General features: G+C 41.2%; 1 protein-coding gene across 1 annotated transcript; it reads left to right on the top strand.

Annotated features, from left to right (window-relative positions):
* Positions 4,181–6,004, top strand: LOC109219377. Its single transcript, XM_019383821.1, has 2 exons — positions 4,181–4,287; positions 5,581–6,004. The coding sequence occupies exons 1-2, from the start codon at positions 4,181–4,183 to the stop codon at positions 6,002–6,004; spliced, it is 531 nt and encodes a 176-aa protein (XP_019239366.1).

Here is a 26,482-nt window from a genome sequence, read left to right as displayed (position 1 = left end):
GCTGTTACTAACTGACCAAGATTTCAAAACAAAGAAATTAAAGGTTTTGAAAACTTTTCAAATGTTATATAACAAATTGAATACAAAACCGTTATTTTAAGTGTTGGCATAACTATTCAAGAATTAATGCCATTAAGGCTCTTAAACATTGAAACGTTGTGGTCAGATTATTTCTCCCAAATTAAATTCAACATTAAACTAATTTTTGTTACAAATATATTTTAAATAACTATTATACTAAAGACCCATTAATATAATAGTAAGAAAATAAATTCAGTAATAGTTTTAGAATATTTCTTTTTGAGATATAAAAAATATTTTTCTATCAAGGCCAAACTAAAAAAAATACAAAAACCAAAGAAAAATCTCATTTATATACACGTTAATTATTATAATATAGAGAATAGTATTAATTGTCATTATTATTGTTTGAAAGTTGACTAATGGTTGTAGCGGGCATGAATCAGGTTGCTGATAAAAATATTTTGTAAGTTGACATATCAATAAAAGGACATCAACACAACAGCGTATAAATCGTAGATCAAAAAGCAGTTTCCCAGAAGCTTCGTAGTGATAGGGAGTACAAGTTGATGGACAATCTTCTCTTTTTTGGATAAGGAAGTTGATGGACAAGGTAATAGACGTCGTCACTACTAATTTAGCTTGCAATTTACTTAAAATTATACTGGAGCTGGCCAGAGCCGGAGCAAGTTAGATTCTGAATTTGAAAGTTAATTTAGTACGTTTATTATTTATTTAAAGAAACTGAATTTTAGTTTTAGATTTTTCTGTTTCCCGAATTTTACTAAATTCGCTGATACGGAGGAAAATTGTAGTTCGTGAGAGTTATTTTCTGGGAAAACTGCATACCTTTGGATACAAAATTGATAACATGAAGGGGAGCCTTGGCGTAACTGGTAAAGTTGTTGCCATGTTACTAGGAGGTCACGGGTTCAAGCCGTGGAAACAGGCTCTTGCATAAATACAGGGTAAGACTGCATATTGTATAGGGTAAAATATGTTTATATTAAATGATTGCATAAGGAAGTGACACGTGGAGCCAAAGATTGTATAGGGTAAAATATGTTTATATTAAATGATTGCATAAGGAAGTGACACGTGGAGTCAAAGACAAAAGACAGTTAAATCCGCAGGCAACAATCCTGTCTAATACCGGAAAGACTTATATTCACAAAGATGAAATAAATGCCTCCCATCCGGTAGCATTTAATTAGGAATATTCTATAGCATTAATGTAAATACATGACCCGTTACAAGGAATATGGTGCCTCCCATCCGGTAGCATTTAATTAGGAATATTCTATAGCATTAAATACATGACCCGTTACAAGGAATATGGCATTCACTACTAGCCATTATATATTCTTCAGTGGCCCTCATAACTGACATTAAAGAGGGACTTGATCCTAAGACCTTGTTCCCTAAGTGCAGCTATAAATAGTTAGCTCTATTATCATTGTAAAGGACACGAATTTTCTGGCAAACATATGCTATACTCTGTTCAAAGCTCAATATAATTTTATCTTCTTGATTACTAATATCGTTGCTATTGTGCCCGGAAGCTCTGCTCCCAGAAATACCGTTTCTGCCATTTTATCTCTATCTCAAGGCTAAGTATCATATTTTTTATCTAATTCATATATTATTTTAGGATCAGATTAATTCACTTGTCTAAAACCACGTATAAATTCAACTGTACCGTTTTACAGGTAAACAGTTTGGCGCCCATCGTGGGGCTTAAACAATTGTGTAGTTAAGTTGGTCCTTGATTCTTTTACTAACGTGTTTGATTAGTTGTTTTTAGCAAAAAATTATAGAAAATAGCAGATAATCGTGTTAACAACACACACAACCTTGAGGCTCAAGGAAATCAGCCTCGACACGAGGATTCAATCAGTGATACCCACAGTAAGGGGAGGCCACTCAGGTCCATGACAGGCGGTACCCGCGACATGTTCGAGAGGCGACTCTTGTTGATACTGAAGAAGAACACATCGTTAAAGTGATAAGGGTGTTGCAGGAGCAATAGGAGGCCATCTTAGGTCATCTCACATGGTAGGATAAGATTATGACGGAATTGAAGCAGGCGTTATCGAGTGCTTCCAATAATGCGAATGGACGAGGTCCAGTTCCTCCCGATGCTCCTGCAAATCAAACAACGCAAAGGGTTCGCAACAACACCCCAAGGAGCGAGGTCGGCTTCGATGGGGCCGGGGGGAAACGGTTTCGGTCACAACAACGAGAGCGACCCCTTCAAAAACGAACTCTTACGGTTTATGAGGGAAGTGAATGCCCGCATGGACCAAATCCCAGCCGCACCACCAGTGCTGAAAGGGCCAGACTCAAAGAAGTACACTCAGTTGCCACAAAAACCAAGCGCGGCACCAGAATTGATCCCGAAGCAATTTAAAATGCCAGACATGCCAAAATATGATGGAACTTATGATCCTCAGGAGCATATCACCACCTATACAACGGCGGTGAAGGGGAACGATTTAGCTCCCTACTAGATCGAGTCTGTTTTGCTGAAGAAATTCGGAGAGACTCTCACGAAGGGAGCCTTGACATGGTATTCGCTTTTGCCCGAGAATTCCATAGACTCATACGAGATGCTCGCAGATTCTTTTATTAAGGCTCATGCCGGGGCCAGAAAGGTGCAGGCTCGAAAGACCGATATATTCAAGATTGCACGAGGTGAGTCTTAGTTGCTGCAGGAATTTGTGACACATTTCCAGAAGGAAAAGATGTTGCTCTCCGCCATTCCGGATGAATGGACGGCTGAAGCATTCACCGAGGTTTGAATCCGAGAAGTTCCGACGCTTCCTTGAAGTTGAAAGAAAGCTTGCTCGAGTTCCAAGAGACAACTTGGCGGATGTTCACAACTGGTACGAGTCAAAGATAAGGATCGAGGATGATTAGTTCGGTTTCCTGGCGTAGGTTAAAGGTCGGGAGAAGAATAAAGAGAAATCGAAAGACGATTTTGACACAGATAGACAGTCTTCGAGGAGTCGGTTTTTCCCCTATGAACGGGCCGAAGGACGCGACAGAGGCTCCCATGCGGCATACAGGTTTGTTACTGATAGAAGAACTGATCGCGGCTGGAATAACAGGTCATTACAGACAAGAAAACGTTAGGTTCTCGAGATCCTTCCTACCTCAAAGTTTTAGAATACAACTTCAATGTCAGTGTAGTAGAGTTGGTATCAGCTATGAGGAACATTAAAGAAGTACGGTTCCCAAAACCGATGAGATGCGATCCCAGCCAGAGGGATCCTAATTTGTGGGTTGAATACCACGGGATGAACGGTCACCAGATTGGGGACTGTCGGCATCTACGCGAAGAGGTTGCGACACTACTAAAAAATTGCCATCTCAGAGAATTCTTAAGTGATCGGGTTAAAAACAATTACGGTCACAATCGTGACAACAAAGAGCCCTCAAAAGCAGGAGAAGACCCCCCGCGTCTGACAATCAACATATTTTAACAGGGTTACCTTCTCGGCGGCAAAAAAGACAAAGGTATCACTAACCCACAGCAAGAGACTCCGGGAAGTCGCTGAAGACGACATCACTTTAACAGAGGAAGACACAGATGGATTGTTGCTACCGTACAACGACGCGTTTGTAATTTCTTTAAATGTATTAGATTTTGAAATCAAACGTGTTCTGGTGGATCCAGGGAGTTTCGCCAATATTATACAATGGAGGGTACTGGAGCAAGCCAAACTTACCGGGAACCATTCCTACCACAAAACTCCTCGCCCGGTTCAACCTTGCAAGCGTGACAACCCGAGGAGAGATCCCGCTACCCATGAATGTCGAAGGGGTGATGAAGACGACCCTTTTAGAGGTGGTGGATAGTGATATGGGCTACAACATTATCCTGGGAAGACCATGGTTGCCCGAGATGATAGTTGTGCCATCGACATATCACCAGTTGCTGAAATTCCCAAATCTCAAGGGGATTAAACAAATAAGAGGTGACCAACCGGCGGCAAAGGAGATGAATGCAATTTCATTCTCCAGTAGCAAAGGGAAATAGCATGCGGCATAGCAATTAAAGGAACCGGTGCCTGCTCCCGAGCCAAGCAAGGTCAACCAGACGGAAGAGTCGCTGGAATCTCACCAAGTGCCAATGTTTTTCTAGGTACCAATAGAGATGGACGCAACAAAATCCACAGTAGAAGAGCTTGAGCAAGTCACATTATTCGAGAAATTCTTAAAAAGGAAATTCCACTTGGGGACAGGACTACATCCCAAACTAAGGTCTGGATTTATTGAGTTTCTTAAATTTAACGTCAATTTTTACGTGGTCGCATGCGTATATGATAAGTATCCCGCCGAAAGTGGCCGTACACAAGCTAAGTTTTGATCCCAACATTTCTTTGGTAAGACAGAAAAAACATCCGCATGCCGAGGCTAGAAATAAATTCGTCAAAGAAGAGGTAATGCGCCTACTTGATATCGGTTCAATCTGAGAGGTAAAGTATCCAGACTGGCTAACTAATGTAGTAGTAGTTCCAAAGAAAAATAACAAATTTTGCATGTGCGTAGATTATAAGGATTTGAATAGGGCGTGCCCTAAGGACTCGTTCTCATTGCCAAACATTGATCAAATGATCGATGCAATGGTCGGGCATGAGTTAATGAGTTTCCTTGATGCTTACTCCGGGCACAACAAATTTAAGATAAACCCGGAGGATCAGGAATAAACTTCGTTCATAACGAACTTCGGCACATATTGCGATAATGTGATGCCCTTCGGGCTAAAGAACGCCGGAGCCACTTACCAGCAGCTCGTAAGCAAAATGTTTGAAAAATAAATAGGGAAGACAATGGAGGTCTATATAGACGGCATGCTTGTTAAGTCTTTGAATGCATGTGATCATCTTAAACACTTGCAAGAAACCTTTGACATCCTAAGGAAGCATAACATGAAGCTTAACCCCGAGAAGTGTGCGTTCAGAGTCAGCTCTGGTAAGTTCCTGGGATTCCTGGTATCACAAAGGGGAATTGAGGTTAACCCCGATAAAATAAAGCCATCGAAGACATTACGGACCAGCTGCCAAGCATAAAAGAGGTTCAAAGGCTCATGGGGAGATCGACCGCTTTGAGAAGGCGGAATGTCAACAGGCTTTGAGGGATTTGAAAAGGTACTTATCAAGTCCTCCATTATTGTCAAAGCCGGAGGAAGGCGAAAACTTATTAATCTACTTAGCGGTCTCGGAGGTAGCGGTAAGCGCTGTTTTAGTCCATGAGGACGAATGTACACAATCTTCCATTTATTACATTAGTAGAATTTTAACGGGAGCAAAAACTCACTAACCACATTTGGAGAAGCTGGCCTTATCCCTCGTAGTCGCTGCTCAAAAGCTAAGGCCTTATTTACAATGTCACCCTGTGGTGACCACCTTTCCCTTGCGGAATATCCTTCATAAACCCCGAAATTTCGGGTAGGTTGGCCAAATGGGCCGTCGAAATGAGTGAATTTGACATAGAATATAAACCTAAGACTGCGATTAAGTTACAAGTTTTGGTCAACTTTGTGGTCGATTTCAGCCCGGGATTACTACCTCTGGCAACTAAAGAAGCAGTAATGGTGTCAAAATCGACATCAGGAGTTTGGACCCTATTTACGGATGGAGCTTCCAATGTAAAAGGGTCCGATCTCGGCGTAGTATTAAACATGTCTTTGAGAGAAACCCTACGGCATGCCATAAGAATAGTTCCTCTGACTAACAATGAAGGGGAGTATGAAACATTGATTGTAGGACTCGAATTGACCCGGGGACTAGATTCCGAGGTCATAGAAATCAAATGCAATTACCAGCTGGTTGTAAATCAGGTATATGGGATCTTCGAAGCCAAAGAGAAACCCATGAAGCAATACGCAGTGAAATTTCAAGCTCGGCTTTCTCGATTCCCGGAGTGGTCAATTACGCGTATCCCAAGAAGAAAATGCAGAAGAAGACGCATTAGCTAACTTTAACGACCCGGCCGGTCATTTTGAATAATACAACCATGTTTCCCCATTTACTACTAAATTTATGTTTTACAATTGTTATGTGACTTGCCGGGGTAATTGGTTCGGGTCCGGTGAGGTTTTGAAAATAATTAAGACACTTAGTCTCCAAGATGAAAACTTAAGTTGAAAATATTGACCGGATGTTGACTTATGTGTAAACGACCCCGGAATAGAACTTTGGTGAATCCAGTAGCTCCGTATGGTAATTATGGACTTAGGAGCGTGTCCGGAAATTTATTTTGAGGTCCGTAGCTAAATTAGGCTTGAAATGGCTAAAATAGAAATTTAAGTTTGGAAGTTTGATCGGGGAGTTGAATTTTTGATATCGGGGTCGGAATCCAGTTCTGAAAATTTTCATAGCTCTGTTATATCATTTATGACTTGTGTGCAAAATTTGAGGCCAATTGAAATTGATTTGATAGGTTTCGATATCGAATGTAGAAGTTGGAATTCGTTAATTTTTATTAAGTTTTAATTGGAGGATGATTCATGGTTTTAGCGTTGTTTGATGTGATTTGAGGTTTCGACTAAGTACGTAGTATGTTTTAGGACTTGTTGGTATATTTGGTTGAGGTCCCGAGGGCCATCGGGCGAGTTTCGGATGGCTAACAGATTGAATTTTGGACTTGGAACCTTGCTGGAAATTTTCTGATGCACTGTCTGATTTGCTTCTTCGCGTTCGCGGGAGGGGTCTCGCATTCGCAAAGTGGAAACTGGAGGCAGGCAAGTTGTTCTTCGTGTTCGCGATGCGAGGACCGCGTTCACGAAGGGTTGATGGTAGTGTTCGCGTTCGCATTCGCATAGAAGGGCGAGGTCAGGCGGGGTCTGGGCAGTAAAGCTTCGCGTTCGCAAAGGGGTGACCGCGTTCGCGAAGGCCAAGCTAGGAAAGGCATCGTGTTCACGAGGTTTCCTTCGCATTCGTGAAGGAAGGGCAATGTTTGGACAACACAATTTTGTGCTTCGCGAATGCGAGGCACTGATCGCGTTCACGAAAAAGAAAGGTCTGGACAGAATGTTTAAGATATGTCCCATTTTCCATTTTTTACCAATTTGGAGCTCGGGGAGAGGCGATTTTCGGATGATTTTTAAGGAAAACAACGGGGTAAGTGTTCTTAACTCAATTTTGGTCAAATTACCCGAATCTATTGCTATTTTTAGCATTAAATCTATGATTTAAGTTGGAAAATTGTGAAAACCCTCTTGGGTTAATTTGAAGATTTGAGGGTCGAGTTGATGTCGGAATTTGGTAAAATTGATATGGTTGGACACGTGATTGGATGGGCATTCATATTCCGTAACTTTTGCCGGGTTCCGAGACATGGACCCCATAGGCGATTTCTGAGTTAAATTTCGGATTTTGTGGAAAAATTAGTATTTTCATATGGAATTAATTCCTATAATTGTATTGACTGAATTGAATTAATTGTGGCTAGATTCGTGGCGTTCGGAGGCCGATTCGCGAGGCAAAGGCATATTGGAGTAAAGAATTACGTGGTTTGAGGTAAGTAACACTTCTAAACTTGGTTCTGAGGGTATGAATCCCTAAATTATGTGTTATATGATTTGTTGGAGGTGACATACATGCTAGGTGATGGGCGTGTGGGCGTGCACCATATTGTGACTTAAATAAATTCTATGGAGTTATATAATTAAAGAATCATGTATCATCCGTATATCCTCCATGTTTTAAAGAAATTGAGATGAGGCTCGTATTAAAGATCATGTTTAGGCTACGTGCCAATATTTTTGGGACCCATAGAGGTCGAATTACTGCTGAATTATTTGGTTAAAAAATTCCAAATTGTGTATTTAGTCACTTCTATCATTTTATATCATATCTCAGTCTCTGTTGCCATTCGTTGATACATCATATCATTATGTCGGGTCGATTTTCATGTCATTGTAAGCCCGAGAGACTGGAGATTTTGAGTGATATTTATGAGATCGGGCTGCACGCCGCAGCATGTTTTATTTATTTATGCTTGGATCTGGCTATTATAGCGCTTGGGCTGAAGGAGCCCCTCCGGAGTCTGCACCCCACATAGTGAGCGCGAGAGATGGATTTTCCCTGGGCAAGGATCTTGCCCGAAGAATTTTATATTGAGGGATGGACCTTCCCTGGACATGGATCTTGCCTGAAGAATTTTATATTGAAAGATGGATCTTCCCTAATGGATCTTGCCCGAAGCATTTTATATTGAAAGATGGATCTTTCCTGGACATGGATCTTGCCCGAAGCATTTTATATTGAGGGATGGACCTTCCCTAGACATGGATCTTGTCCAAATCATTTATATTTGGGGATGGATCATCCCTGGGCTGGATTGGCCTTACACAGTACTGACGGACTGACTGTCAGTTAATGTATACATATATGGGATGAATCTTCCCTGGGCTGGATTGGCCATACACAGTACTGAGTGATTAGGTAATCCAAAGGTGTGAGTGCACGAGATTTCTACTGAGGTGCATCACATACAACATGTACATTGGCATGTAGATATAGAGTTCCTCATATCATTCAGGATTGATGCATTTTACTTGTACCGAGTTAAACAATTGAACTTGAAAGCATGCCTACATTTCCCTACTGTTATTTTATATTGGACTGTACCTGTTGAGCTCGTCACTACTTTCAGACCAGAGGTTAGTCTTGTTACTTATTGAGTTGGTTGTACTCATACTACACCCTGCACCTCTTGTGCAGATCAAGGTACTTCCGGAAACCGCGACTGCTAGATTTCAGAGATCTATCTGTTGGAGATTATCGAGGTAGCTGCTTGGCGTCCGCAGACCTTGACTCTCTTTCCTATCCGTGATTTGTATTATTCTATATTTTTAGACAGTGTTTTTATCAGTCAGACTTTATTATTATTAGATGCTCATGTACTCAGTGACACCTGTTTTGGGAGTGCATTTGTATTAGTATTTGTGAGACTTTCTACTAAATCTAAGTATTTTGTTTTCAAACTTAAAAGATTATTGTGATTTATTGAGGTTATCCGCTTGCCTAGTATCGAGATAGGCGCCATCACGACATGTGAGATTTTGGGTCGTGACACTAACCTTGGTTTATCAACGGAAATAAAGGGATCAGACTCCGGTATGGTCAGCTTATGCACTCGGTTCTAGGCACAGATAGCTACTACAAGATAAAAATGACTAATTTGGTCTGGGACTGGAGAAATGAAATCATTGATTATCTCGAGCACGGAAAGGTTCCTGAAGATTCTAAGGCATCCCGAGCGCTGTGCACTAAAGCAACCAGATATAGCTTCAAAGGAGGCCAATTGTACAGGAAATATTTCCAAGGCCCGCTGGCCCAATGCTTGGGAGCCTCCGAAGCTATTTATGTTATGCGAGAAGTCCACAAAGGGATCTGTGAAAATAATTCGAGCGCAGATTCCTTAATTCTAAAATTAGTTAGGGCAGGCTACTATTGGTCCCGAATGGAACAAGACGCCAAGGATTTTAGTCAAAAATGCGATAAGTGTCACGCTACGCACCATTGGTACATCAACCAGCAGAACCATTGCATTCAGTTTTGTCTCCATGACCATTCATGAAGTTTGGGAATGGATATCGTCGGACCACTACTGCCGGCCCCTGGTAAGGTAAGGTTTCTTTTGATTTTAACTAACTATTTTTCTAAGTGGGTTGAAGCAAGTACTTATCAGAAGATCGGTGAACGTGAAGTGGTAGATTTCTTGTGGGAGAATATAATTTGTAGATTTGGGATACCAAAAGACATAGCCTGCGACAACAGGCCATAATTTATAGGCTCAAAGGTCATGAAGTTCCTTGAAGACTTGAAAGTCAAAAGGATCACATCTTCGCCCTATCATTCAAGCACAAATGGTCAAGTGGAATCAACCAACAAACTGATTATACAAAATCTCAAAAAGAGATTGGAGGCAACTAAAGGCAAATGGCCCGAGGAATTGCCTGGAGTACTATGGGTGTACTGAACGACGGTCAAATCAAGCATATGAGAGTCTCCTTTCTGCCTTGTGTACAGAGAAGAAGCCCTGATCCCGGTGGAAGTAGGGGAACCTACATGGAGATGCTTCCAGGCAAATAAAAAAGCAAACAACAAAGCAATGTTGGTCAATTTTGAGATGCTCGATGAATGTAGGTACTTGGTGCATATAAGGATGGCTGCTCAAAATCAGAGAATAGAAAGATATTACAATCGAAGAGCTAACCTCCGTTATTTCAAAGTGGGAGACTTGGTTTTAAGGAAAGTAACTCAAAACACACATGAACTCAATGCAGGGAAGCTAGGTCCAACATGGGAAGGCCTCTACCGGGTCTCAGTTGTCACCATGAAAGGATCATACGAGTTGGAGAGTCAAGATGGGGAAAAGTTTTCAAGCAACTGGAATGTGGCACATCTCAAGAGATACTATTACTAATGAACATCACCTGTACTGAAAGTATTGTTGATACCCAATTTTGCCTTCATATTTTTCAAAATATATATATTCTTTCAAAATAGCATTTTTGCATCATTATTTGGTTTAAAAACCTACATAAGCATTTTCCATAATTTTTAGAGCTTTAAATTAATTTTCCTGCATTTAAATTATATAAATATTTAGTAATTATCCCTTTAAATTATTTTGTGATGACTTAGCTACTTAAAATTATTATTTCTCACCTATAATACAAGTTTCAAATATTTTATCTTATTTTATATAATTACATTAGTATTTTTAAGCTATTTATCTAATTTTGCAATAATGGCCTATATTCATACATAAAGGCACTTCATTTTATATTATTGCTGTCAAAATAACATTTTTTGTATTTTTATAATATAAAGTTATTATTTTAAATATTTCAGTGTATAAATAATATTTTACTTTATTTATTAAGCATTTTTTAAAAATATTTTAATAATTTTAGGGTATTTAAATAACAGCCCAATTTTTAACCTATTTTTCGGACCCAAAACTACCCAAACCTTAGCCCAATTACTTGTAGCCCAAAACCAAACACCCCTTTAATGAACCCGGTGACGACCCAGTTCAAACGACCCGCCCAACCCCATTCTTTTATCTTGGCCGTTGATCTCACATGATAAACGGCCCCTAATAAACCAACCCCTTTTAATTACCCCCTTACCCAAAACCCTAACCCATTTCCCTTTAACCCGCCGCCCTCAAACATTCTCCACTCTCTTCTCCTACGAACCCTAGCCGCTGCATCTCAATCTCTCCGAATCCGGCCCTTAGATGGAATCAGTCACTGATTCCCTTTCCTTATTGGTCTCCTCTCGCTACTGGTTATCCATTTGTTGTGTTACCTAGGTGTTTGCCTAAACATGGCAAGCAATATCTTCCGTAATCAAACCAAAGTGGTTCGAATCTTTGATTCTGAGCGCTATTTCGTCTATATACGTTCAGTACTACACTCTGTGAGTCCGATTTTGTCTAGATTCTGCTAATTTACACTTTTCCTAAAAAAATAGGGTTTGAGATTTCCCCTTTTCCTACACTGATTCTCGCTTGCATGTGATATTCTTCCCTTTCTTGTGTTTGACTAATGAGTTTTCCTTATTTTTTTGTTTAACCTACTGTACTTCCTTATTTTATGTGTTAATTGCCCTAAAATTGATTCTAATTTATTCTCACATGATATTTTCCTTATTTTGTGTTTAATTTACCGCATTTCCTTATTTTTGTGTTGAATCTGCTACTATATAATCTCCTCCCCTAAACCCTTCAACACACTTTTGAATCATCTAAATACTGCTATTGTTCTCATAACTCTCTTATCTCACTCACTCAATCACTCATTGTTACACTCGAGCACTCTCTAAAATCATTGAATTATGCGCCGGCTGAAAGCCAAGGCCATTGAACAACCTCCTCCGGTGCAACCACTGCTCGGAGACCATTCTCGAGGCTCTTGTGAATTCTGAAGCATCAAAGACCTGGGTTTTTGCTATTACGCTCTTTACTCTTTTGATTCTGCTACTGGTTAGTGTTTTAAACCTTTGCAATGTTCAATTTCCTTCTTTCTTCTCGCATACCTATAAGTGTTTAAATTACTTGAGTATGATTTAACTATGATAATAATTGAACGCATGAGATAATTTATTGTTTGATTTGCACTTCTGTGATCCTTTGCTTTCTAGAATGAATTATGTACCTCTAGCATATGAATATGTTTTGTTTTGAGCTTTAATGCAAGTCTATTTTAATATGAATCTGACTACTGTGGCTATATGTTGTTAGTTATAGAATTTATTCGTGTGTTGCTTTAGATATCACTACAACTCATAGAAACCCCCCCCCCCCTCTTGAATGAATCCTTTAAGAGATGAGTCTTGTGTTTGATTGACTGCCCTTTGTGAACTATATGGAATATTGTCTTAAAATTTGCTCTAAACATGTTTCCTTGTTGTCCTGATTTTTAAGATAAACCCTTTGTTCTTTTATCAACTATGACCTTGCTTTCTATGCTAATGTGTTTTCCCCAGTATGCTTTGGTTCATTCGTTACCTTGTCCTTTCAGTGATTATCACAATATGTGTTCCCTGATCATGTCTACATGCTGATTAACATGGCACTAGGATGCACTCAACTAATTTGGATCTTTAGGTCTTAACTAGTTTAATTTCATGTATGCTTGTAGACGTATTTCTTCTCCTAATTCCTTCAATATAAGGTTGTCTATGTAGTACTTTGCTATGTATACTTTGCTGAACCTATTGGCCTACCTGACTAGTTGCCCTGTATGCTCAATTTGGTGTATTACTTGATTCCTATTCCTCTATCACTATCCACTCTCCTTTCTTGCTACTCTGCTATTCTGAATTCTTATTCTTAGCCAGCTGAAAGCCAAGGTTATCTAGGTTTTATTGTTGGCCTCCCTTGTGTGAGCACTGCTCGGGGTCCAATTGAGGCCCTTGTGAACTGTGACACACTAGAGCTTGGTCCTAGTCACTCCCTCAAACTCCACAACTGTTCCTACTATCCTACTTCCCTATCATGTACTGTGTACCTGTATTGGTTGTTCCAAGTGGTGCAACACTTGATGTTGTGGTTAAGTAAATTGGTCTGGACTCTTCTATGAACCTTTTGGTCGTGTATTGAATGTGGCTTTTGTTGAAGGCCCGTGTATTCTATGTAAGAGATATTGAAGGCCCATCAATGCTGGGTATTTAGATATTTTATATGGGCTTACTATAGGCTTGTTCACTGCTACGTAATATTGCTACTTTACTCATTATTGGGCCTGTAATAAACTTTGTATGAACAATTGGGGTTGTTAGTAAAAGGGATGGGTAGAATTTAATACCTACATGCAATGGGTAGATAACATGCCTATAGGACTTGGTAATATGTTTGCTATATGTTGCATTCACTCTCTATGCACACTGTAGAAATTATGCCATTAGGAAAAGCACACACTCACACTACTTGTCTACTAGCAAAGCATGAGCTCAAATGCTCCAATTATTCTTGCTGCTACGTGTTATTAGAAAACCTGCCCATAGGAACAAATGTCACTGAACTTCCCTTTAATTCACTTCAGCATGTTCGTTAGATATTATGCCTATAGGATTTTGATCACCTCATTTGCTATTATCTTGTACTGTCCACTAGAAACCAAGCTTATAGGATGTCAACCATCTCATCTATTACTGCATTACACTGTTCACCTAGAAAACATGTCTATAGGGTTAAGTATAATAATAAAAATCAGCTCCAAGTGCTAATCATTAGAGATCCTGGTTATAGGATATCACTGTTCGTCCTAATAAGGGTTAATGCTGCATCTCTCGATATGATTTATTGTGCACTTAGGCCATTGTCAATGCGTTACCCCTTACTGCACGAGTCACCTAGACATAACAGGTTTAATAACTGGAAACCTATAATCTCAATAATCAGCGTATATAACCCTGTCTATGAGCAGCGCCCAACCTCTGAAATTGCTTGCATATCTTGATGCTTTATCACATAGAAATCATGTCTATGGGTTTTGAGTTATTAATTCGGAACTACTTAACATAGAATTTGTCTTGCGTGCATTTGTTGCTTAAGTGTGGAGGCGAACTTGAGCCTTAATTGACTATATGTGAAGTCCAATGTATTTTTTGTATGTCGCCGAGTTTTGACATTTCCGAGCAGCCTACGTAAGGTCTAGAACCATCCAAATAGAGGTCCAATACCTCCTGGACCATAGGTATGGGACGGGTAGTGCACGCGTATGGTACGACCTATAATTGAATTAGAACATTTTTAGGTAACAACTTTAACATAGTAATCGGGTAGCAGGAGATGATAGTCTGTGCCCGCTGAATAATATGAGTAACACCCCATCTTGAGGGAGTTACTAAGTATTATTTATGTTGCACGGGGTGATCCTTTAGGCTAAAAAACTTGGGACCCCCATATTATTTCTCCTCTGTTTGAATCAAGTCGATGTACTCATCTGTTCAAAATCTTTTATAAGAAAATTCCCAAACTTTGTGCGCTCTCTCTCTCTCTCTCTTTGTTTATTTGACTAATCCATATAATTCAAGTTCGGCCGAGACCCACAGTTGTGGACCTCGAAGAGTTCCTAACACCTTCTCCTCGAGGTAATTTCGATCCCTTACCCGATCTTTGGTGGCGTTGACTAGTTAAATCAGAGTCATTTGCAAATAGGTGACCTAACACACCTTAAAAATCGTTAGGTGGTGACTCTTATCTTTTAACTCTCCTTCCTTTGAAAGAGTTGTCAATGTCGAAATCTGCTTTCGCAAGAAAAACGGGGCACGACAACATGGCGACTCTACTGGGGATATACTTAGGCTCTTACCATAGCGAATTTGGCTTGTATGGATTAGTTTTCTTTGATAAAACGTGCTTCCTTCTTCCCTTCTATTTGCTGCCACATGCACATCCCTCTCATATTTTCCTTTTATTTGTCTAATACATTGTTACATGCACATCCCTCTTCTATTTTCCCTTTACTTGTTTAAATTCGTTGTAATATGCAAATCCCTTCCCTTCTCACCCTTCCTTGATTAAATTGGTTTTAACATGCATATCCCTTTCCTATTCACCTTTATCTGCTCTAAACTGTTCATTTGTTTAAAGATTGCTACATCATGTCTCTCCCACCTCTACTCCCTTGCCACGAACTAACTCATTTCCTTGTCTTTCTTTTACGTCTTTATGTTTAACCTTAATATTTTATTTATTGCTTTTATATATTTACCATACAAATACTTGGCAACGTGTTATTATCTCTACATAAAGCATGCTCTGCATCATATTCCACTCGTGCCAATTATCAACATAGCGGCGCTTGATGAGTGTCCGCGCTCTTCCAAAAAAACCCTTCTAAAATCGAAAAGGCTTATTTGCGGTAGTTTAGTCTATCAGCGGTGCAGTCGACGGTCCCGTGCCTTTCCCTCTCAAGTTGTCCACTTGAGAGTACCAGTCTAGGCCACTCTAGAAACCCTACTCCAATATCAAATGTACATGCATCATGTTAAACCTAGTACGGGTTATAACGTTTTCAACGTGATATCCCGCTAAGATAAGCCTTGTCCAAAGTCCGACGGGATTTCCGCAATCCCAGTGGACACCACCACGTTGTTATTATTACTTGGAGAAGATATGCCAATATGTTGATCATTAGTGTGTAAATAGTCAAATCTGGAGTGGGAAAAGGCTAACTCTATTTGTTTGCAGAAAATGAAGCACGAAGTCCCCAGATTCAGCATGGTCCAAAACATCCCACCTTTGCTGCTGGATTGGTGGAAAAATCTTGCGCTTTGCGACAAGAATCATGTGAGAAAGGTCCTTGGTACTGCCGTCTTTGTTAGATATCCGATCGATAGAGCATTGATTGAGGCCGCTACTATGTTTTGGGATGAGAAGAGGGTTGTCTTCCGCTTTGGTGACATAGAAATGACTCCTCTCTTGGAGGAAATAGGAGGTTTCACTAATCTGCCATAGGATAGTCCCGGATTATTGGTACTAGAGAATCGTACCGCTCGCGGTTTTTCTAAAAATGCTAGGTTTCAAGAAAAATGATGAACTGCTTTATTTGAAGAAGTTGTACATCCCATTTGAATTCCTTTATGAACGTTATGGGCATAACAAGTCATATCGCCTTCATCATGATGAACTCGCCATTACTTCCTTGGGTTGGACGCACCATCGAGTCTACGTGTTCATTGTCTGCTTTTTGGGGTTGCTGATATTTGCGATAAAAGGGGGAAGGATCCACACTCATCTAGCCATGGTCGCCAGGACCTTAATGGAAGGCATTGAGGGACAAACCTACACTATCATCCCCATGATCTTGGATGAAATGTATCGCGCTCTAGATCGGTGCAAGCAGGGGTTCGGGCACTTCGAGGGTTGTAATCTGCTACTACAGGTTTGGTTACTAGAACATTTTCAAAGAGGAGAGTATCACTAGGAGCTCCTGTATCGACTGTTGAATGACCACATAGCTTATCATCACCCAAAGAGAATGACATTTATCCCAGACAGGTTTGCACAACCTGGAAATGCTGTGAGCTGGGTGCGCTTCTTTAGCAATCTGACGGACGAGCAGGTACATTGGATGTTCGAATGGTTTCCTAGTAGTGAGTTCATCATCAGGTCAAGAGAGACTACTCATCTAGTACTAATTGGGTTGATGGGGATTTATCCTTATGCTCCCATAAGGGTAATGAGACAAGCGGGAAGAAAACAGGTTATACCTCGGGTTTCCAACATGGTCCATTACAAAGCAGATTTTAAAGGGGACGTTATACCATTCAAGTTCAAGGCACATCATATGTGGAATCAGAAGGTCATTGTGGAAAAGGATACTATTGAGCCAGACATATATCGTGTCGATCATGTGTATTTCTACCCATCATGTCTAGTGGACGATATAGCAGGGGACACCAAGCCGGGAGTTAATATGAAAAATAGGATCATAGATGACACTGCTGAAGCACAAGTCAAGTACAGGAGGTTATGCAAGAGGGTCTTTGAATCTGAAGCTAGGCATCTAGAGCAACACAAATTGAATATGGAAGCAATCAACGAATGGAGGGAAATTGCAACCAAATCAACAGAGAGATTAGAATATTTGGAGCAAGGGTTGATGAAACTTGAAGGGAGAATGAGAAAGAGGGTTGCAGGCTGTCAAAACATGGATGGAAATGAAGGAGGGATCCTAGAAAAGGCTTATCTATTGTTGTATATGCGCGACTTGGGGAATCTGATCGATGGTGTCAAAAGAGCCAAATACGGGGAAGGTCCTTCTGAGACAGAGTAGATTAGGGGAATGTTGTTTTACTGCTTTCTAGTTTAGTTTAGATTTCGATTGTAATAAGACACATGCCGTTAGTAACTTTGTTATTATTGTCGTTTTAGTAGAGATTTGATTCATTTTCACATTGATGAAATGACGCAATTGTTGGCATCGATTTTCTCCAAGTCTATGTGCCGCTAGGCCTACCTCGGGCACAACGAGGTCCCCCAAATTAGGACGCAAATTTATTTTGCAAAGCATGTTTAATATTTCAAGCATTCTTTCAATACTCCTTACTGACTTGGTTACCTTTTGTTTTTCTTTCTTTTGATTATTCCAATTCCCCAAGGTTGGTTCGCGCATACTGGCATCATCCGCATATCACACTAGATCCAGAGGTCCTCCACCTCCTCCTCCACCAAGTGATCCTAAAGGCAAAGGCAAAGGGAAAGGAAATATGGACGGTTTAACTGGTATCAGAAAAGACAATGCAGAAAACATAGAGACTTCGGATGGCCGGAGCACCAGCACAAAATAAATTAGTCCTGCACCTGGAACAGAAAATACTGGAGTTACAAGGAGAGCTTGAGCAGGTCCGGAACTTGGCAAACCTTTCCCTCACCCTGAACATTCCCTACATTAACCAACAAAACGGCCAAAACCTGGCACCTCCTCAAAATACATAGAATCGAAACCCACCACATCAATACACCACACCTCCTTAAAACCAAAACCCTCCATCGTTACCTACTCCTCAACAACACCATCACCAAGTACTTACAAACGACCACATACCACACTCCCTAGAATGCATCACAACCTACTCCTGATCCACAAAACTCAACCAATGACCACCATTACACCCAGATTACTGGAATCCACCAAAGCAATCCCATATATGTGGAAACTTTACCCCACACTCCACAACAGACCCTATACATACCCGAATCCGCCGAGAAGGACTTGATCATCAAGAACATGGCAGAGGAACTCATGAAGCTTACTGGCAGAGTTCAAAGCACCAAAGGTAGCAAAGGCATTGAGGGTTTGAATTATGAGGATTTGTGTATTCAGCCAGATGTAGAACTGCCGGAGGGTTACAAACCTCCTAAGTTTGATATGTTTGACGGAACAGGTGATCCAAAGGTGCATTTGAGAACATATTGTGACAAGCTTGCAGGGGTTGGCAAGGACGAACGGATCCGTATGATGCTGTTCATGAGGAGCCTCACTAGAGACGCCTTGTCTTAGTACATCAGTCAGAACCCAAAGAAGTGGGTTAATTGGGTGAGCATGGCGTCAAACTTCATGGACCGATTCAGGTTCAATACAAAAAACTCACCAGACATTTTCTACATTCAGAATCTCAAAAAGAAGCCAATGGAAACTTTCTGCGAGTATGCTACTCGGTGGAGGTCTGAAGCCGCAAAGGTAAGGCCAGCACTTGAAGAAGAACAGATAAATAAGTTTTTCATCAGAGCTTAGGATCCGCAATACTATGAAAGGTTGATGGTTATTGAAAACCATAAGTTCTCTGACATCATCAAACTAGGATAAAGAATAGAAAAAGGGATCAAAATCGAAATGGTGACAAATTTTGAAGCACTCCAAGCCACAAATAAAGCCTTGCAGTTAGGAGGTATCTCCAAGAAGAAAGAAGTAGGTGCAATAATGGTAGCCCAAGGTCCAAAGTCTCATCTCACATACCAAACACCTCCACCCACATACCAGCCTTCATCCTCCAGATACCAACAACCTGCAACCACTTACCATACTTATAACACTCAACCAACATATTACCACTCACCACCACCAGCCCGCCAAAATTATCAAAAATCGAGACCAAATTTTGACCGCAGACCACCCAGACAATACACTCCGATCGCTGAATCCATAGACCAACTTTACTAGAGACTGAAGGCTGTCGGTTATGTCACTCCCATTCCCGTTGTTGCTATGGAAAACTCTTCTCAGTGGGTTAACCCAAACAAGACGTGTGCTTATCACTCGGGCATGAAAGGTCACGCCATTGATGTCGCACTCTGAAGGACAAGATCCAGACATTAGTTGACACTAAAGTCATACAGGTAAAGGAGACTGCACCGTTCGTAACAATGCTCTCCCAGATCACAGAGGTAAGGGAGTAAATGTGATAGAGACCGAGGGAGAATAGGATCCGGAAGGGTCCATTGGACTCATTCGGGAGGGCGATGATCCTAAAACATCTCCAGTCACCTTCACACCCATTGTAGTGCAAACCAGGCGCCAATTGAAGTTGATGTAGCCACACCAACTTTGTTTGAGGTTGAAGTAACAACACCCTTCACCGTGATGGTATCACCTACGACGTCATATAAGTCTAATGCTATACCATGGGATTATGTTGCAGAAGCAAGAAAGAAAGGAAAGGCAAAGATAGAAGAAACAGGTGCAGCTCAAGGCATGACCAGAATTGGTAGGGTTTATACAGCCGAGCATTTGGGAGGAACAAGCAAAGAAGCTGCCTTAAGCCGCCTGTCATCGAGACTGGCCTAGATGACCTTTGGAGGAAGGTGCAAGCAAGAGAATATTTTGTGGTTGTTCATCTGAACAAAACTCCTGCTCAAATATCCATTTTATCGCTACTGCAAAACTTCGAGGCATACAGGAACGCCCTGATGAAGGTGTTGAATGAAGCATATGTACCCAATAACATCACCAATGGAGAAATGGGCAACATGGTAGGACAAGTGTTGGAAAGCCACAAGATCACTTTTCATGAAGACGAGCTACCACCGAAAGGACCGAGTCACAATAGGGCACTACATATCACAGTGCAATTTGAGGACAAATTCATCGCCAGGGTCTTAATAGATGGGGGTTCAAGTCTCAACATATGTCCGCTGACTACTCTGAAGAGACTGGGTAAAGGTCTGCATGAGATACGAGCAAGGAGTATGAATGTGAAAGCATTTGATGGGTCTCAAAGGGCCACTATTGGAGAGATCAACCTCAGCCTACAGATGGACCCGACCTGGTTTGATGTCGAGTTTCAAGTACTGGATATATCTACAACCTTCAATCTACTATTGGGACGATCCTAGATACATGCCGCTGGGGGCGTAACTTCTACTCTGCATCAAGCTATGCATTTTGAATGGAATCACCAGGAAGTGATCATCCATGGAGACAGGAGTAATCCAATTTATACCAGTCAGACTGTTCCAGTCATCGAGAATAGAAAGAAGTTGGGTGGAGAAACATACCACCGCATTGAGCGCATCAACGCAATTGAGAAAGACAAATAATAGAGCAACAAGATAGAAAGAATATTGTTATAGACAAGGTATGACCCGGCAAGGGTCTCGGCAAGAATCTCCAAGGGATCACCAAGCCGGTACAGTTGAAGCATCATGGTACAACTTTTGGGCTTGGGTATGAATACACTTGGCAAGAGTATCAGGATTGGTCGCCACCATGGCGTTGTCCTTATTATCCGCTGGAACAACCAGTACCACATTTGCACCAGACATTTCAACAAGCTGACGTGATATGAGGGTCTGAAGAAGATGAAGCTTTACCTGGCATAAGGAATCTATTTCTGGATGATGAAGACATGAATTACAGTGTGATAGCTGAGGAGGAGGAGGAAGACCTTACTATTCGGATTGTGGAGAAAGGAGTTATTCTCAAGAATTGGACTACTGCACCATCCCGGGCCCGTCGAGTTCCTGGGTAGCCTAGCAATTACAATAATTTATTTTGAAAGCAATTTTATGAGCATCTAAGACATTTTTCAGTATTTTTTTTGAACGTATTCTATTTTGAAATAATTGCTCGACTCATCGAGCCGTACTTGTTTTGATGTTTTCAAGATTGTTTAATGAATTGCTATTTTTAGTATTTATTATTATCCTTCACGTTTTCTCTACAACTTTATGATTACTTATGCCAATGAACCTACGACTGTGACATGTAATGAGACAATGCAGCATAAAGATAGTGATTTAGAGGATCTGGAAGACGATGTAATACCCGAGGAAATTGTCAGAGAAGTGGAATTGACAACAAGCCTAAATCCAATTTGGATGAGACTGAAACAGTTAACTTAGGGGATTCCAAAACAGTCAAGGAAACGCGTATAAGTATTCACCTATCACCATCAGAGAAGGAAGAGTACATCCGATTCCTGAAGGAATATTGTCGCGCCCCCTTTTTTCCTATTTAATTTATAAGAAATAGTAAATGAATTTCTGAAAACTAATTAAAAGAAATAAAATGATTTATAATATATAATTATCAATAAAAAAATATAAAATCCCATTTTATAAATATGAGACGGATTTAAACCTAAAAATGGCTAATATTGCAATTATGCAATTTTGTCCTTAAAAATACCAAATATTTTGTAAAAAAATATGTGAAAAATATTTTAACTATATTTTAGTATCAATATAAAAATCCAATAAACGAATCACCAAAAATGATAGTTCTGGTGACAATTATTGGGTTTTTTTCTTGATAAATAGGACAGTAAATTGATTTAAAAATCCTTGAAAAATTAAGAAAAATAGTGCAACCCTGGGATATACTTATATATGCCTATATAGGCTATTTTGAAGGTATTTTGCATATTTAAAATACAGGAAAAAATTGGGTATCAACAGCTGCCCCTCTTTATCCGGGAAGGATGAAAGAGTTGTCGGGTAAAGATATGATGACCAATTTTGACCGGATGAAACGGCTTGAAGAGGTTTGGCCGGCTCTGGCTTTTGAGCTGCCTACATATCCCTGGCCTTACAGGAATCAGGCCATATGTAGTTCAGGATCCGTCGGCGGAGTATGCCGATGGAGACCTTTCAAGAACGGGCACAATATTCAGGTCGGGATGAATGATTAAGGTCTAATAGGGCTGCGGGAACTGGAGCGGGATCGCTCCTGCTGAGATGGCCATTGCTCGCCGGTTTACCTGCAAATAAGCAATACAAGCGTATATTGTGCATAAATTTAAACATGATGCAAGTTCCCGTCGGACCATGAATGTTGTCTTTGGACGGTTAGGATGACGTCCTGGGCCATGAAGCGTATAATAAAGGATTTGCAGGCTATGAAATGATGCTCTCAGGCTATGAGAATGATGCCTCCGAACCATGATGCCTTTGAATAATGACGTGCAAAAAGTTAAAGGGATCTTCAGGCCATAACATGGTGTTCTCGGGCTATGAGAATGATGCCTCCGAACAATGACGCCCTCAGATAATTCGGCGATCTTTCAGCCCATGAAATGCAATAGGTGGCGATCTTTTAGCCCATGAAATGCAATAGGTGGCGATCTTTCAGCCATGCAAAAAATAAAGTGGCGATCTTTCAGCCCATGAAATGCAATAGGTGGCGATCTTTCAGCCCATGAAATGCAATAGGTGGCGATCTTTCAGCCATGCTAAAATAAAGTGGCGATCTTTCAACCATGCAAAAATAAAGTGGCGATCTTTCAGCCATGCAAGCGTAAATAAAGTGACGATCTTTCAGCCATGATAAAATAAAGTGGCGATCTTTCAGCCATGTAAGCGTAAATAAAGTGGCGATCTTTCAGCCATGCAAAAATAAAGTGGCGATCTTTTAGCCATGCAAGCGTAAATAAAGTGGAGATCTTTCAGCCATGCAAGCGTAAATAAAGTGGCGATCTTTCAGCCATGCAGATGCAGATGGAGACAATGTTTAGTCTCGGAAGGCAGAATGGTAGCCTTATACAATGCAAAAGATGCAGATGGAGACAGTGTTTAGTCTCGGAAGGCAGAATGGTAGCCTTATGCAATGCAAAAGATGCAGATGGAGACAATATTTAGTCTCGGAAGGCAAAATGGTAGCCTTATGCAATGCAAAAGATGCAGATGGAGACAGTGTTTAGTCTCGGAAGGCAGAATGGTAGCCTTATGCAATGCAAAAGATGCAGATGGAGATAGTGTATGGTAATAGAGTTCCTTAGCTGATAACAGGCTGCGATAATTCTGACTGCTGGGGATATTGTGATATAGGTCATATCACCGGTGTGCGCAGGTAGCAAATGCTGGCAAATGCAACAATTTCTGAGAGTTGTATCCCTGAACAATGATTGTCTCGTGAGTGTACAGTATGTCAGGTGCTTTCACAATCCAAGTATCTGCATCCAAATAAAAATCGTGAGTTTTGTAGAAGGGGAGGTTAGTTTGCATCCCTGATGGCCTTGTTCGACCCGTTCGGCTTTGATACGGTGATACGGTAAGTATCATTGGGGGTAGCGTTGCTGAACAAAGTGATTTCGATAATAAATATGCATGAATTTGAAAAAATATGTCGTAAGTATATATTTAAGAAATAACTTTTAGATGAACCGACGACTGTGACGTGGCTCAAGACGTTGCAACCTCTCTTGCTACGGAATTTTGAGGGTCCTCCTCAAAATTCTGCCCCAGTTTAATGGGTTGATGCTTCTGGAGGCCGCTTGCGATGATCGACTGAAATTACTTCGGAATTTTGAGGGTCCTCCTCAAAATTCTGCCCCAGTTTCCAATTTCGGGGGAAATGAAAATTTTATTGAATTGTGACCGAACCCATAGGGCTGCCTACGTATCCCCTCTTAAACGGGAATCAGGTCAGACGTAGTTCAGATTACATCATGTAGGAAAACATAAGATTACACATAGTAGCGCTTGACTGCATCTGAATTGATTGGTTTCGGCCAGACTTCTCCGTCCATTTCTGCAAGTATAAGGGCTCCTCCTGTCAAAACTCGGTGAACCATGTATGGACCTTGCCAGTTGGGAGAAAATTTCCCTTTGGCTTCATCTTGATGCGGGAAGATTTTCTTTAATACCAGCTGCCCTGGTGTGAACTGTCTCGGCTTGACTCTTTTGTTGAAGGCTCTGGACATCCTGTTCTGGTAAAGCTGACCGTGGCAAACTGCATTATTCTTTTTCCATCTATGAGAGCTAACTGCTCGTAACGACTTCTCACCCATTCTGCGTCGTCGAGCTCAGCTTCTTGTATGATCCTTAAGGAAGGCATTTCTACTTCGGCGGGAATGACGGCTTCTATTCCATAAACTAGCATATAGGGGGTTGCCCCAGTTGATGTGCGGACTGTGGTGCGATGCCCCAATAAAGCAAATGATAGCTTCTCATGCCACTGCTTATGCTTCTCTACCATTTTCCTCAGTATCTTCTTAATGTTCTTGTTGGCGGCTTCTACAGCTCCATTCATTTGCGGCCTGTAGGCTGTGGAATTCTTGTGGTTGATCTTGAAGCTTTCACACATAGCTTTCATCAAGTCGCTATTGAGATTGGAGACATTATCAGTAATAATTGACTCTGGAATCCCGAATCGACAAACAATGCGGTCGCGGACAAAGTCTGCCACGACTTTCTTAGTTACTGCTCTGTAAGATGCTGCTTCGACCCATTTGGTGAAATAGCCAATTGCCACTAGGATGAATCTGTGCCCATTGGAGGCGGCAGGATCGATTGGTCCAATGACATCCATTCCCCAGGCGGCGAAAGGCCATGGTGAGCTTGTTGCATTAAGCTCATTGGGAGGCACCTTTATCATGTCTGCATGTATTTGAGAGCGGTGGCATTTCCGGACATACCGGATGCAGTCTGTTTCCATAGTCATCCAAAAGTAACCAGCCCGGAGTATCTTCTTGGCTAAAACAAAGTTGTTCATATGTGGACCACAGGTCCCAGCATGGATTTCTTCTAGCAGCTTGGATGCTTCCTTTGCGTCGACACACCTGAGCAGTCCCAACAGGAGTCCTCCTATACAGGATTCCTCCACTGTGAAAGAAATTGTTGGACAGCCTCCGGAGTGTGCGTTTCTGAATAGGACTTGCAAGTTCTGGGTACTCTCCCTTTGCCAAATATTCCTTGATATCATGAAACCAAGGTTTTCCATCTGCTTCTTCTTCAATATGGGCACAATAAGCTGGCTGATCATGGATCTTTACTGGAATGGAAATGAAGTTTTTGTCTGGATGTTGTATCATGGATGCCAAGGTAGCCAATGCATCGCCGAATTCATTTTGGATTCTGGGAACATGTCGGAATTCTGTCTTTGTGAACCTCTTTCTCAATTCTTGTACGTGATGCACATACGAGAGTATCTTGGAGTTCTTGGTTGCCCATTCCTCTCGGACCTGATGTATGAGTAAGTCTGCATCCCCGATCACTAACAACTCTTGAATGTTCATGTGAATGGCCATTTTGAGCCCTAGGATGCAGGCTTCGTACTCGGCCATATTATTGGTGCAGGGGAATCTGAGTTTAGCTGACACTGGATAGTGCTGACCGGTTTCTGATACTAGGACTGCTCCTATGCCAACTCCTTTGAAATTTGCCGCTCCGTCGAAAAACATTCTCCAGTCGTCATAGGATTCTGCAATGTCTTCTCCTACGAACGATACCTCTTCATCGGGAAAATATGTTTTCAAAGGTTCATATTCTCCATCTACGGGGTTCTCAACAAGGTGATCTGTTAGTGCTTGTCCCTTGATTGCTTTCTGAGTCACGTAGACAATGTCAAATTCACTGAACAGGATTTGCCACTTGGCTAGCTTGCCAGTGGGCATGGGCTTCTGGAAGATGTACTTCAAAGGGTCCATCCTTGATATGAGATATGTAGTGTAGGCACAGAAGTAGTGCCTCAGCTTCTGGGCCACCCAAGTCAAAGCATAGCAGGTGCGTTCCAAAAGAGAATACCGGGCCTCATATGGAGTGAACTTCTTACTGAGATAATAAATGGCCTGTTCCTTCCTCCTTGTTTCATCGTGCTGCCCAAGGACGCAACCGAAGGCACCATCTAGCACTGCGATGTAGAGTAGTAGAGGTCTACCCTGGTCAGGCAGGACTAAGACTGGTGGTGTTGACAGGTACTCCTTGATTCTGTCGAAGGCCTTTTGACAGTCATCGGTCCATTTAGTTGCAGCGTCCTTCTTCAACATTTTAAAGATTGGCTCACAAATAACTGTAGACTGTGCTATGAACCGGCTGATGTAGTTGAGTCTTCCCAGGAAACTAAACACATCTTTCTTATTCTTCGGCGGTGGTAATTCTTGAATGGCTTTGACCTTTGATGGATCCAGCTCTATTCGCCGATGGCTCACAATAAACCCAAGTAATTTTCCAGCGGGAACCCCAAATGCACACTTCGCGGGATTCAGCT

The sequence above is a fragment of the Nicotiana attenuata genome, chromosome 2 (assembly GCF_001879085.1).
Source record: "Nicotiana attenuata strain UT chromosome 2, NIATTr2, whole genome shotgun sequence".
Taxonomy (NCBI): domain Eukaryota; kingdom Viridiplantae; phylum Streptophyta; class Magnoliopsida; order Solanales; family Solanaceae; genus Nicotiana; species Nicotiana attenuata.
This window is presented reverse-complemented; position numbering and strand designations above follow the sequence as displayed.

Excerpts from the sequence above, each read along its gene's own strand:
- LOC109219377 (XM_019383821.1), top strand. The coding sequence starts at position 4,181 with ATGGACGCAACAAAATCCACAGTAGAAGAGCTTGAGCAAGTCACATTA. Across the intron at positions 4,288-5,580 it reads GGACTACATCCCAAACTAAG|CCCGGGATTACTACCTCTGG; the intron begins GTCTGGATTTAT and ends GGTCGATTTCAG.